The sequence below is a fragment of the Poecilia latipinna genome, unplaced genomic scaffold (assembly GCF_001443285.1).
Source record: "Poecilia latipinna isolate Pla-1442-1.1 unplaced genomic scaffold, P_latipinna-1.0 Scaffold2504, whole genome shotgun sequence".
NCBI lineage: Eukaryota > Metazoa > Chordata > Actinopteri > Cyprinodontiformes > Poeciliidae > Poecilia > Poecilia latipinna.
This window is the reverse complement of record NW_015115120.1, coordinates 53,168-68,012: the sequence shown is the minus strand read 5'-3', so window position 1 is coordinate 68,012 and position 14,845 is coordinate 53,168. Positions and strand designations below refer to the sequence as shown.

The 14,845-nt window shown below is 39.3% G+C and overlaps 1 protein-coding gene across 1 annotated transcript in view; it reads right to left on the bottom strand.

The window, feature by feature from the left end:
* Nucleotides 1-14,845, bottom strand: part of LOC106938083 (niban-like protein 1) — a 52,102-nt gene that overhangs the window by 12,783 nt on the left and 24,474 nt on the right. The window contains exons 2-10 of the mRNA XM_015019913.1: nucleotides 12,909-13,039; nucleotides 11,321-11,449; nucleotides 11,122-11,227; nucleotides 10,794-10,961; nucleotides 3,670-3,785; nucleotides 2,538-2,642; nucleotides 2,059-2,221; nucleotides 608-795; nucleotides 340-495 (exon numbers count right to left, since the gene is read on the bottom strand). Of these exons, the coding sequence (XP_014875399.1) occupies nucleotides 340-495; nucleotides 608-795; nucleotides 2,059-2,221; nucleotides 2,538-2,642; nucleotides 3,670-3,785; nucleotides 10,794-10,961; nucleotides 11,122-11,227; nucleotides 11,321-11,449; nucleotides 12,909-13,039 (1,262 nt within the window). The remainder of the gene's footprint in view (nucleotides 1-339; nucleotides 496-607; nucleotides 796-2,058; nucleotides 2,222-2,537; nucleotides 2,643-3,669; nucleotides 3,786-10,793; nucleotides 10,962-11,121; nucleotides 11,228-11,320; nucleotides 11,450-12,908; nucleotides 13,040-14,845) is intronic.

The window sequence follows — 14,845 nt, the reverse complement described above, 5'->3', positions numbered from 1 at the left end:
CCACACACTGATGAGAGTGTGTGGTATCCTGTAATACCTCCCAAGCTGCTCCCCAGTCTGCTGCTCAGTGTTAAATATGCATTAAAGTAAGGTCAGTACATTAGAATCTCTTCAGTTTTGAAATCAGAAATTGGTGGGTGAACTCTAGACTTAATCTGTTTCTTTCTGAGTTCCAGCATTTGGACTTTAGCTGTACAAAATGTGTGACGGCATTCTGAGAAGCACTCATTCTATTTCACCTCCACTACTACAAGTGCAAGCTGCAATGTGCCAATATGGACACTTGGTGGTAATAATTCCTATGATGCTCCTTCAATATCAGCATAAGAATCAGATTACCTTTCTCATGAGGATTTGGGCCCTTTGAACAAACACTGAGGGGCTGGAGACATCAAATCGCTGCTGCAGCCCCTCCAGACTCAGCTGCTCCACCTTTTCATAGCAGCTCTGCATCTTCACTGGGTGGAAGGCTAGCATGGAGATCTTCTCCATGTGCTAGGGAGAAAAGAGCAGGAGGGGTCATAACAACCATTTGTTGTTATGACAACAAATGGTTACATTTGGGATGGAATCAATAGAGGTACAAATTGCTGATTCTCCAGCTTACCTGTGCTACAGTCTCCTTTGTACCGTTATTGAGGCTGTTCTTGCTCATGTCCACCAGCTCCCTGAAGAAAACATCACGGACCTCAAAGAAGCCTCGGCTGGTGGGCTCCATGAGGGCATCCAGAATGGAGCTGATGTAAGGCTGGATGCTCACCTTCAGTAACTTCTCAGCCTTGGGAAGAACCACGGCTGCAGGAGAGCAGGGAACAAAAAGGTTTGAGCCAGTGTTAGAAGATCAGTAAGCCTTCTGTTCAGAGAAAATTAACAGTCTATGGACATGAGTAGTCTGAATACATTGGCTGAAATAAGAGATAAAGTTCCTTCATAATAATGTGAAAATCTAATAAAGTTGTGCCAATTCACTACATCTGATTCACTGCTGCTACAGCTAGTTCTGCAAGCTGTTCACAAATAGACTAAAACTACAAGAGGAGGTAGAACCTGACTGAACAATGATTAAACAATTTTGTCAACATCAACACCCAAACAAAATCTCAAGAGTTGTCAGCAGCAGTCTTTTTAAAACTGCAGAATTGTTCTAAGATCTGTTCTATCCCCTTCCTTAGTCTCAGAGGTCAATATACGGATTTAGGAGGTCCAGAGCACAGCATTAACATAGATATGAAAAGGTCTTGTCAAGTTTATTAAGTTACTGTTTATATTTTTGGAACTTTTACAAAAATATGATTTTTAAATATCTGTTGAAAGTGTCACTATGTCTTGACCATATAAAAAAAAATGAAGCTACTTCACCTCTTCCATGACCTACTATGGTCGTCTGAGAAAATACGCTGTTTCCAGTCAAAAACAACCAATCACAGGAGGGTCAATCAACCTTGTGAACGTACTGCTCACTGTGTGTGGAATACACACTGAGCAGTGAACGCTCAGTGGAGAAACTGTTTCAGGAAACTGTTTATCTGCCATCATCGGTGACCATGTTAACCAGTCAGAGCATTCCTGACAGGCTCTGCTGTAGTGAATCAGATGTAGGTTAGCAGAGAGTGAGAGGGAGGGTGTGAGCAGTGCATACAATAGGGTAATAAGTGCTAAGACCCTCTTTCTGGCTCTGATTGGTTGTTTCTGTCAGAGCTGTGTATTTGTCCAGTTGACAGCAGGGCGAAAGCAAAGGAGCTCAGTTTTTTTCACAGATTATCTGACTTATATTACACTGTCAGAACATAATGATAGTTTTAGCAAATATGCAAAAAGTATATATATATATATATTCTTTTTTACAAAAGTTACATACTGTAGCTTTAATGTCATTTTCCTTAACCTTTAATAATATTGGTAAATACAAAACTTCCGAAATCAAGATTAGATCACCACCTAAAAACTGGAGAATATTGAAAGTCAGTTCATTTTAAATGATCTTTTTTAAAATAGCAGCCAAAGAAGCCCTTAAAGACACTGATCACCCAGGAAAAGGAACAGGCTGATGCTGCTGACCTTTGATCTTGTTGGTGACGTGCTCCTTGGATGTGATGATCTGATCCATATCTGTTCGTATGAAAGCTTCCAGAGTGGAGCGCGCTGCTTCACATTTCTGCACCGCCACTTCATACTGGCTCTGACACTGGCTCTGCACCAAACTGTACACCGCATCTGTGATCTGCACACAGAACACATAGCTGAAGGATTACACTCCTGTTACAGCAGTACTGATTTTATAAATAAATAAAGTGGCTAATAAGCGTAATTTCTTAATAGTTTTTTTAAGAATCATTTCTATAAAATAAAACGGATCCAATACTGATCGTGGAAACATGACAAAAGAGTAGAGTAAAATAAAGAGAGTAGCAAAAAGAGTTTAAATTTATATTTCTCATTTAGCCAAAAATAGGGGAATAAAAGACATAAAACAGAATTTTAGCTATGAGTATTGTTTGTTAAATTCAAAGCTGAAGACAAGTGAAAGAGTGTCTCACCAGCATCCAGTTCCTCTGCCTCTCATGCAGTTTTCCTTTGAGTCGGGGGGAGATGAGCTCCCGCAGCTCAGGCAGGAGGCTCTCCATCACCAGGTTAGACAGGATCTGCAAGGAATCCTGTACTTGAGCCAGTCTGCCAGTCTGGCTCAACTGGCAGACTGTATGTTCACCAAGATTCAGAAACTGGAGTATCATGGTAGAACATCTGTGCACTGGCAACAATGGTGCCACCTGCATGAGGCCAGGGGATGAACAGACTACTGCTTATCTAATCACTTCCATTGGTTGCTCTTACTCTGACAATCTGCAAAAAAATGTTTTACTCTTTTATTCTGACCTAGCACATTAAAACAGATTGTTGTGAGGCTTAAAGTGTTGACTTTTATTTTTCCATGAGTAAAAACAGCTGCAGAAAAAGATGCTTGAATCTCCTAAGAGTCACACTGGAGTTTCTCAAATAGCTTAGTATGTAACTAGAACAGGGGCGGGCAATCCTGGCCCTCGGGGGCCGGTGTCCTGCAACTCTTAGATATCTCCCTGGTCTAAGACACTTGAATAAAACAGCTGAATCACCTCCTAAATGCAGTCAAGTTCTCCAGAGTCCTGCTAATGACCTCATTATTTGACTCAGGTGTGTTGAAGTAGAGACACATCTAAAAGTTGCAGGACACCGGCCCTCGAGGCCTGGAGTAGCCCACCCATGAACTAGAACAACATAAATCTTCAAATTCCATTATGACTTCTGGTTTTGATATGTGTCCAAAGAATATAAGAAGCTCCTCTGGAGATGCTTTAGACTCACAATATCTGTAAAAACAGCTCACAACTGTCACAGTGTAATACTAATACTGAAACATAATTCAGTTGTCATATAAAGACAACAACCACTGTAGTTGAATTCTCTTATTGTATTATAACAGATTGATGAACTGCATACATGTCTAGGTTTCTGTTTTAATTCAGAGAATCAACCTGTAGTTTTAGCTATGTTCAGCTATTTCAATTGCAATAAACAAAAGCTTTCATATCTACCACGAGATCCAAACCAGATACTCTCAGTCCCAACTCAGAACACACATGGTGAGTCACTGGTATGTGGCGGAAATATGGTCATACGTTCAGTATGTTTTACCTGTGATGGTACACCACACATCATCTCCCAGGTGCCAAAGTGCCCTTGAGCCTGGCGGTAAAGTCGGACTGTGTCGGTAAAAGCTGGTGTTTGGACTTCATGTTCCTCAGACAAACCTAAAAACAGAAAATGAACAGTGTTTAGCAGGCTGGTGTGTGAGCGCTCTGCTTTCGAAAGCTCGGAAGGAACTGAAAAATATTAGTCACTGGCATCGACTCTGAGTGTGAGGAAAAAGGTTTGAGAAAGCACAATGAATATTTGAAAGAGAGCCGAAGTTTTGAGAACAAGCATTACAAATTTTGAGAAAAAAAAAAAGTGAAGTCCTGCTTTCAAACTGAAAATGTATGCACTCGAATTCTGGCAGAAAAATTTCCCCATGCAAAGCATCACTGCTATTCTTTGCAGGTTTTTATATTTAACATACCACTGCTAAATAAAGCAGACTTTTGAGGTGCCTCTAGGTTAGTAGTGGTGTATTTCTAGTCCATTTTGAGGTTTGAGGAAGATGGAGGCTTTCAGCATCTAGTATGCAACATAATGCAGAAAATAAAACCACGGTCACTACTGCCACCAAGTCTGACTGAAAACTTGTCACTAACTGCAAATTATAACCACCTGCCTGCTAAGTATTCTGCTGTACTTTCTCCTTCTGCCACCATGTGGGGTAGCTACCGTTCCCAGATTCAGTTTCTAATTGAACATTCACAGCCTTTGGTGTCTTTTTGTGTTTCTTTCCTTGTTTATGCAACGGAATGATCTTTTCACTTAACATTTTGGACAATAACTCAAGGAAACAATAATGGCAACAGTCCCAACATTTCAAGATGTTCCATCTCAAACAACTGATGAAAACAATAAAGCTGTCAACAGGATGCATCAAGGGAAACCAAACAATCGAAGTAATTGATTGACGAGGACAATTTAGTGTTCAATTTGGAAATGATTGCAGTATCAGCATTATTTAATTATTTAAATTGCTTTTTTGTCATTTGTATATTGGAAACACCTGAAAAAAAAAGCAGTTCAGAGAAATGGTCTAAGCTCAGACCTAACTACTAAACTACTGACAGGACTCAAAGTCACAGCAGACTAAAGAACTGAAAACATCATCAATACTGTAAAGTGACAATATCTAGATCAAGAAGTGGCTTGGCCTCTTGGAGAGGCCTCAGTAGAACAAAGCCCTCACTGTTCTGAAGATTTGATCTTGCTTCACATGAACCAAAGCCAAAAATGAAACACAAACAAGCTGGTTGAGCAGGTTTCCAGGAGAAAAGTCACTTACATTATGCTAAAGATTCAGTAAAAAAAGAAAAAAAAAAAAGAAATTAAAACACCCTTCAGATGTTCATCTGCCATACTTTACAGACAGGCAACTGATTGGACACTTGTCAGATATTTCAAACTAATTGGTTGAATTAAAGAAGACAGTCACTCCCTCCTTGTTCCAGTTCTACTGCACTGTTGGAAGGGTTTTTTCAAATAAAATGTGACTCAGGAATATCAGGTTACAATGGATGGCTGGCATTTGTGCTCTGTTAGATGCCATAGCTCTGTAACGTCAGCAGAGTGTGCTAAAGCCAACCAAGATTTAATCCATTAAGGTGTTCAAACAAGTTGAAGCATCCTTTAAAATTAAGTTTTCAGATAGAGGGTGGGAGTGACATGGAAGCAGTCCCATCCCTTCATTTTTATAGGAACGAAGGTCCGATTCCCTATCAGGAGGAACAGGGTATCGACTCTGACAAAGTATTCAAACATGACTCCATAAACACAGTTCATTGTTTAATTGTGTCTTATAGTTGCCTCAATACAATAAAATTACATTACTCTCAATATGAAGAAAACTTAAGCATCTTCTATTAGTGCTTCATGTAATAAACCACTGTGATGGTGGTTTTATTATGAAAGGAAATGATCAGCTTTGTTCCACCTTCACAAGATCAGCATGTTGTAATAAAAGGTTACAGTCATAAAGTGGCATACTAAATTACTGGAGTGTAATTATTGGGTGTTGTGGGTTTGTAATGACATGGTGTGTCACTGACAACCCTCAGCTAAGAATCAGCGTGGTGAGCTGAGGTGAGTCAATGGAGAGAGTCTGAGCTCATATCATCCAGCAGCGTGTCATGCCTAAAACACTAATGTCAACATTCCTTATGGCTTCTGTCGCCAATCACCACTGTAGGCATTGGGGAGTAAACTTTACAGATTTATATGCTACAGAAATAATACCGCTCATAAAGAACAGCACAGTTACCAAGGAGGTGGGTCAGATAAAGTGCTGCCATCACATAATCCATAGTCACATGAATATGTGTTCCAATGAGGCTCATTTGACAGATTAAAAGTAATGAAATTTGACAACCTTTAAGATAACTTTTCATTAACCCCTTCAGGCTCCTCATCCACTGGAATGGACATGCTATTTTTCTGGGATTAAACCAATAAAAAAAATTAAGGAATTTGTTATTTGCATGATGCTTCTTACAGTTTAGTTTCTTATTAAACAAAAACAATGAAGTTTAGACTTAACTTGATACTAGCTAGTTTCAGGCATCAGACAAGACGAGCATGTGTATGATGTAAGAGACAGGGAGGAGTAAGCATCTGTTTTTCATCAAAAGTATTAATTTATATTCAATATTCAATATCAAATTTATATTCAAATGTCAATGCATTTGAAAATTCAATAACACATTCCTAAAGTCAAAACGGCATTTTGTATTATATATTCTCTATTCAGACATGCACACTGATAAACAAAAAAGCAAACATCCAGTTTAAATCATGCTTAATTAGATATTACATGAAACTCTATGGGAAAAGTATAGAAGTTTTCAACACATTCTACGCTCATTTAGCCGAGATGTCCACTACAATGGACATCATGAAAAACATATAAAAACATGAGATAGGAAAAATGTCTCTTTTCCCCCTTTATTTCTAATCTCTATGTGTTTCACTTTGCGTGATAAACTTCCTGAAATGAATGGAATTTTCAAAAATATTCTAATTTATTGAATGAGTCTGTATAGGGAAAAGTAAAAAAGTACAAAATCCCCTAAGATTTTTCATATTTGGTCACTTTACAACCACAAACTACAATAGGATTGTTCAAATTTATTTCTGAAATTTTGATAGAGCAATACAAAAAAGTGCACAGATGTGAAGTGGGAAAAAAATATACAAGGATTTCAAATTCTCTGACAATATCTGGAAACCATGGTGAAGCAGTTGCATCCTCATCCACCCTTGCAGCCAAAACTTTATACAACCACATTTAGAGGCAAACCTCTACCAGCTGATTAGGAAAACGTTTCCCTACATCATCCTCATGTTTAAACATGAGGATGATGTGTTCATGGTGATGGAAGCATTTTGCAATTTGGTCTAAATGTTCATCTGACCATAGCAACTTTTTTGTGCTTTATATAAATAATTCACAACAAACTTCAGACAGGATGACTATGGCTTCCTTTTAATAACTAAAGGGGCACTGCAGGAATTAGCCACCCAACCATCTGAAGGGTAAAGTATGGTATTGACTTGTCAAAGTGCTGTAGGCAGGGAATGTAAAATCTCTCCTGCAAGGCAATGCAATAAGCATTTTGGAGACACCCAACAAGACGCCTAGCCAGTGGAATTTGTCTGAAGTTGTACTCCCCTCTGAGCTCTGACTACTTAAAGATGGATAAACACAGCCAACACAGCTGGATGAGCAGTCTACAAGCATTATGGGTAAGTTTACGTTACAGATTATATAACTGAAGTGTGCATTTATTTGGGCATGTTAGCAGTTCAGTGTTGAGATGTTTATTCATTCTACATCTTACCTTTTATAGCCAGTGCTGCCTACTATGTACTGATTCACCCATTTGGCTGCAAAACTCAAAGACTAAGTTGAACTAAAGGAGAGCTGCTAGTCCTAAAAGCTAACCAAGTCACTAGATGAATTAATAACCAATTAAGGGACAGTTCTACCAAGCTCTGGCTGCTTTAGCACAAACTTGCTGGGATGAACTGACATCATGAACCTTTATACCTGGAGATGTCATTTTTCCAAAACCACCCTGTGACTGTCAGGAAGCAGACGAAAAAAGACAATCTATAGTTCCAACATCACTGACTAAACAATTACAAAACCACCATGAAGCCACTATTGATGCCATTCAAAGTTGTACTTTTTAATCTGCTGCCTGCACTAATTAAGTAATTTAGACAGCAGCTCCAAACTGTGGAGTAACTGTAGGTCTTTAGCAAACACCTGGCCATGTTAGTTAGTTAAAAGGGCCTCTGCTAAAGCAAACAGCAAAAGTGAAGTAGGAACAAAGCTCCTGTCATGTTCCTCTAGGCCAGGGCCCATACATTGCACAGTGAACCGAGAACAATACTTATCAGGAAAGTGTGGCAGTGCATCAAAGGATTTACATTCTTTCCCACTTTCAGCCGCATGTTAGTTTCACACAGAGTTTGATAAAATTTCTGGAAAACAAATTACGGGTTTTTCTTTCAAAAATACAATGACATGCCTTAGTGAAGTTAAAGGAGTGCAGCCTGAATTGTTCATGGTACCTGTGATATGCTACCTGAGATATTTAGTCCTTTGGTTCAACAGTGCGTACTTCCTCATGGCATCGGACAATTACTCCTCAACCCTATCCATCCTGCACACTGGCTGAAAAATCAGTTTGTGGAAGTGAAGTAGTTGTGGCTATTCTCAGTATAAATAACACAACAATGAAATTCTGACAACTCACACAATATTCTCATGTTGAGAGGTGGTCAAAAAGTTTGCCAGGAGGGTTGTGACTAAAAGGGGTGAACAACATGTTGCCAAGGGCCTGGATAAAAACCAACTCTTATAACACAGGACCATATGAGGGCACAATAGGTAAGGACAAGAGAACTGTTGTGTCATCTGCTATTATATTAAAGACTAAGGAATGAGTCATCACCCCAATCCGTTCAACATAAGGAGCTGCAACGTCAGCAGCACACATCCCCTGGTTTTGTGCCAAATACACAGAAATAAAAGCACAGTTTAAAGATGATGACATCACCACTGCTAGGGAAGTTGCTGTATTTCAACAGTTTGCCTCCAGCAGTTCGAGAGGTAAATAGACCAAACATTGCCCAATAAGACTGAGCCAGACAGCCAGTTTCTCATGGTAGACTGAGGTTGGAAGGCTGTGAGCCACTCCTATCAATATGGGTTTTTAGTTTTGAACACCCACAGATATGACTAAAGAGATTTTGTTTCATTCAGTTCACTCAGTGTTTGTGTCTCATAGGATGTTTGCCTTTTTGTAAAGCATTTCGAGATACACTTGGTGTGACTTACTGGAACTGACAGGTTTCTGGCTGACTGTTTCACTGCTGCCCTTTGGCCGGTTTCAGGATTCATTTCAGGTTTAATTTCTGAATCACAGAACTTAATTCTGGATGTGACAAATATCTCTTAACCACAGATCTGGAAAAAAAGATAATATGTTGAACAAGTGGTGAAAGCAGTGAATATGTTCAAGGTAAATGGACTGGTCAAAGTCATTAACAGGAAGGAAGAACAAAAAGTACAATATAAAGCCAGTCCATTCCCTTCCATGAGTGCAGAACCTTTGGTTGTTTGCCATTTTAGATGAGGTGTGTGTTAACAAGGTAATTGTTGCTCTGCACCAAAAAGTGTCTATCAGTCTAAAGTGGGAACAGCTGGTAACAGAAGGAAAATATCTAAAAAAAATTTGAAATTTTCCCAGGAGCTGATTTCCCAGCAAATTTACCCAGGGATTAGCATTGTTTGGAAAACTCATAAAAGAAAAAAAACAAAACAAAAAAAAAAAAAGCATGTTTAGAGGTCAAGACAAGACAGTTAAATAATTACTGAAGTAGAGAAACCTTCTTTAAGTATATGGTCACGCTTCTAGTGCTGCATCTGATCAAACAAAAAAACTTCTTAATTAGTATGCTTTGGAAATATGAGACCAATGTAAAACTGTTTGGCCAAAGTAAATAGTGCAGCATTTGGCTAAAACAATGGATACCTGTACAAACACACTATGCTGTCTGTCAAGCATGGTGATGGGAGGCAGATGATTTGGGCTTTTTTTGCAAAAGGTATTCTACAGTCAAATGTGAGGCTCTCTGTCCAAAGGTTGAACTGTGATTGGAACTGGGTCATTAACACAACAATAACTTCAAACACTTCAGTAAATCTGGAACAAAATCCTGAAAATGAGAAGAACCAAGGTGTTGCTTTGGCCCAGTCAAAGTTTAGACCAGTACTTCATTAACATGTTGAGGTGGAAACATGAGAGTGCTGTACACAAATCACTTTCTGCAAACCTCAGTGAACAATGACATGATCCTATCATCCGTTTAACCTCATCAGTCTCTTGGTGATGGGAGAGGCTGATAAACTGAAGCAGAACATGATTTGCTGAGGCTGTTCCTGCTTAAGCTGGTTTGCACACACTGGGAAAGCTCTGCTGAGTTTATCAATTTCTGTATTCTGTTTTTTTTTTTTTTGTTTGTTTGTTTCTTTGTTAATTAAACAGCAAATTACTGATTGGTTCTCTAGCAGTCACTGGGCGAGAGGCAGGTACACCCTGAACTAGAACATTGCAGGTCTGGACCATGGCTGTTGATGTGTTAAAGTATTTCTGATTCTGATTTCAGTATTTAACTGATTTAAGATTTGGTGCTGAACAGACAACAGATGCTGTAGCTCAGGGGTCACCAACTCCAGTCCTCAAGGGCTACCATCCTGCAACTTTTAGATTCACCTCTGCTCCAAAATGTCTGAATTCCCTCACCAGCATTCATTCCTCTCTGCAATAGGCTGGAAACAAGCAGTTTATTTGATCCAGGTGTGTTTGAGCAGAGACACTTCTAAAATTTGCAGAATGGTGGCCCTCAAGGACTGGAGTTGGTGACCCCTGCTATAGCTATTCACTCCAGCTGCAGAGAGTATGCTGTAGTCCTCTAGTTGGGGGGAAAAAAAAAAAACCTACCTCTGATAATACAATCAACAGTCTTGGATTAGGCAGTAATATTTGTATAACTTGGTTATCAGTTGATGTATTTAATCTAGCATTCTCTGTCGACAATTAGCTGGCAGCTCTTACCATCGTTTGCATGTCTAACACAGTCCTGAAGGACAGCATGCCACTTCTGCTGCTCTTTCTCCGTCTCCACACAGAAGAAGTAATGTCGGGCGTAAGGATGCCACAGCATCAGAGGAAACTGGGAAGGAAACTTTAGGAAGGGAGCGCTTCCCACCTTGGCTTTTACACCTGAAATAATGTATGAGATGCAGAAAGCAACACACTGAGCATTACATAGTGACATCACAACGGAACAGCACCGTGTTCTGCTGTCCTCACCGAAAATACAGCAGCTTCAGCTGACTGAGGCACCCAGCAATGGTGTCTCAGTCACCAATGCAATACTCACCAGGCAGACTGCTGCTGATTAGGTCCATGTACTGCTCCATAGAGTTCAGCACTTTGTAACCAGCACAGTTAATGGTTCCTTTGGGAGGCAGGTGTTTGTCATAAGTCTGGAAGGTTAAAAAAAAAAAGCAGGAGGTGTGTTAATGCGCCGGTGAAGCCAGTCGGCAAAATTCTTAAGCTGTCCAGCCAGTCTCGCTTACTGCTTTGTTGTCGTAGTAACTGATATTGTAAGTGTCGGGGACAAAGAGGAAGCGATTTCTCCATTTCTTGTTCTCCTCCAAGCACTGGAAGATTGATCCTGAGAAGATGGATTTGTTCACCAACGGGTTCTGTGAGAAATAACACACTTTAACTAAAAGCTGAAGGAAAACCAAAGAATATCCCTTCATCCCGTATTTAAAAATAAATCTACATAAAAAAGTTATCCTATTTTACAGTTATTTATAGTTGTTTTTTCTTTACCAGCAGGTTCCATCATAGAAAAGTCAATGAAATTCTTTCAAGTCATTTCGTTCTTCAAATGACTTGAAAGTCTGACCCATGGGACAGACCTTTGCCTAAATAAATGTAAGTAAGGTACAAACGCAGAAAGCATTTGCATGTAGCCTCGTTTTATGTGAAGACTTATATCAGACCTTAACTTGTTAAACATCTGCATGTTTTTTAGCTGTTCGGTCCTGCAAATTAGAAGAGAATGCTTGTCTTGTGTTAGACTTTTTGGAGCTACAAAACCTTGTGCTCAATACTGATTTAACGTCATACCACAAGTATGTAATGTAATGTAATCTGGACTGAACATTAGGCATTATTCTTAGCATGGCCTGTGAATTTTGCAACATTCTGCAACATGTGAGTTTGTAAAAGAAGCTTTCTGTTGCCTGCTAAGCTTTAAACATGAAAATAAAGTTGGGAACAGACGACACCAGTTTAACAGTAGTCACTAAGACTTGAGGTTCACTCTAAAAGACTGTTTCCGTTACATGACAAAGATTGAGGATCACACACTTAACTAGCCAATGGATCACAGACTACAGAATTGACTAAATTAAACAACTAAAGTCAAATGGACACATTCGACTCTCATGAAAATGAGAGCAACAGTTTGAAGGAACAAACATACCAATAGGTGGCGGATAGAGATGAGGCTCTCAGCATTCAGACAGACTACACACGTGAAGAAAATTATTGGTACCCTTCTATTAATGACCCAGGAGCCCACAGTGGTAAGGCTGGGCAATAAATCAATAACAATATATCATAAAAGACACATGATCAACATCAATAGAAAAAAAATACATTCAATAGAATATTCTATAAATCAATTGAATTCTGATCCAGAACTGCACGTCTCAATTCCTTGTGGGCCAGAGTCTTGCACATTGCCCTGTACAAAAAGTTGCAGCAGACTGGCCCTTGATGCCTGGAGTCTGAGACCACTGCAGCTGATGACCGTCTCACAGACAGCTAAGCTGGATGGATTGCATCAACTAACTCGCACTCGCTTTAGTTACCTAGCAACAAAATGTTGAGTAACTTGTGCACCATACTCAGTCTTTGGCCACTTTATTAGAACTTTATTATTAACTCTACTGGTTTATAGGCGTATACTCTGCTGCTTTTAATTGCCTTCTTTAAAAAAAGAGAACTTGTATTTGCTTTGCATGCACAGGAATGCAAGTTGCAATGACTAACCCTTGAGAGCGCCTTTTTGATGTGCCCTCCATGAGCTGTCTCAATATTCACAGAGAACAGGATAACTGTGTGTAGGGTTGAGTGTGAGTCCCTTACCTTGCGCTGTAGTAGCTGTGGCTGTAGGCCGCCTCCTCCCTCTAAGTCAAAGCGAACTTTGTTGAAAAGAGCTACAGCGTACTGTTGCTCATACAGATGCCCAAACTCAGCCATCACCACCCCAGTCCGGGCTGAAACACAATACAGAGCAGAAGTTAGACTCCCATGGCATCTATACAGTGTATATTGTTTCATATATCATAATTCAAAAAAAGAGCATAATAGCTTCAACCAGTGATGACTTAATAGGAGGCACCAAAGAGGCTCTTCCTCTCTGTTTGTGAGAGGGTCTCAAACAGACATCAGCAGTGTTGAAGAACAAGATAGATCACCATCTATCTACCTCACTAGTTTGGTGCAAACCAGTGAGATAGCCTGCTAAACACTGATATTTTTATGCAACTCTAACCCCAATGAAAATTATTGGTGTTTGACAACAAGGATCAAATTATTCTAAGGATCCTGCTAGTTACAGGATAATATAATCTCATCATTAAAGCCTAAAGAAATGTGTAAACATTCCTTATACCAAGTAGACCTAACTTACAACAATTAGTCAAAATTACCCTGCTACATACTTTCACTGCGGCTGACTGTAATCATTAATGACCTGACCCATATTCAGTCTTTGAACAAATATGGAAAAATTATCAACCAGATATTTGTGTGTGTCATAAGGGAAATGAAAGTTCATTGTGAAATCATGTGAACAAAAAAATCCAGTATGCAAGAACAACATGGGTACAGAAGCAGAAATAAGGTTTTTTTAATACAGGAGGATGGAAGACAAAACGAAGTGAGTACACTGATGATTACAGATTATCAGTGATCAACATAAAGATTACTTACATCTTTAGGTTGAATTTAACCTGACTGCTTTGTGCAGCAGGTTTGCAGGTCCTAAGCAGTGCATACTGCTGTCTGCTATTTTTATACGACAAACAGCAGCAAATACGGAAAAGCTAAATACCAAAGTTGGATTGTTTTTTCTTGTCAGCAACGACTCTAGTTAGCTGACCTCCCAGAAACAACTACACCACTGTTTTTTTCCTGCTAATATTTACCCTTTGGATAACTGGGTGGCCTTTCAAAACCTGTAACTTAATGTCTGCTGTGTTTTGATCATGGACTGCCACCATAGCAACATTTCTTAATTTGTTGGACATGGAAGCAAACATTCAGTCCAGAAGACAAATTAGTACATCTGTTGGGAAACATTTATAATGATGTTGTGCACAACTATGTTCAAATCTGATCCAGTAGCAAAAGTAGAGACAACTGCCACTCCCCACTGAGTGGAACAGCAGCTCATCACTATGGGGAGTGACTAAATCCAGACATTGATGCTTACCAAGGAGTCACAGAGTTCATAAGTTTCCACATGCTTTCCAATTTCAACAAACACTCAGAACTTGTAAACCTTCATGACCCCTTAAGAAATTCCTCCCTGTGCCTGCACATCAAGAGATCCAATAGATGCTTTTTCCCTTCTAGCAGAAAGAAATCTCAACTTCAGAAGGGACCAAAAGTAGTGTGCATAAAGAGAACTATAGATTTGAATCCACTTGTTCCTTATAAATAGGAAATGCTTTAGCATTTATTGAAGGAATAGAAAGGTATGAAATTTCTGAAACTGTCACTCACTCCCAAAAATCACAAAAGCCTGAGTCTTAATCTGTATACCGTTACTTTGTTGTGATACCTTTTAAGCACCCACTTTAACAGTAAAATTTTTCTCAATCAAAAGCCATTCAGGGGTTGATGATACTAATGTTCTTGTCTAATCTGAGCATAACTGTAAAACAAGCAATATTCCATGTGCAAAATGTTTCATATCTGTAAATTGCTAAAAATGAAGTGTTACAACTCTGCTTTGAGAAACTTAATTTACATGGATAAAAAAAGATTGGGCTCTCCAATCTCTGGAGATGAGGTTG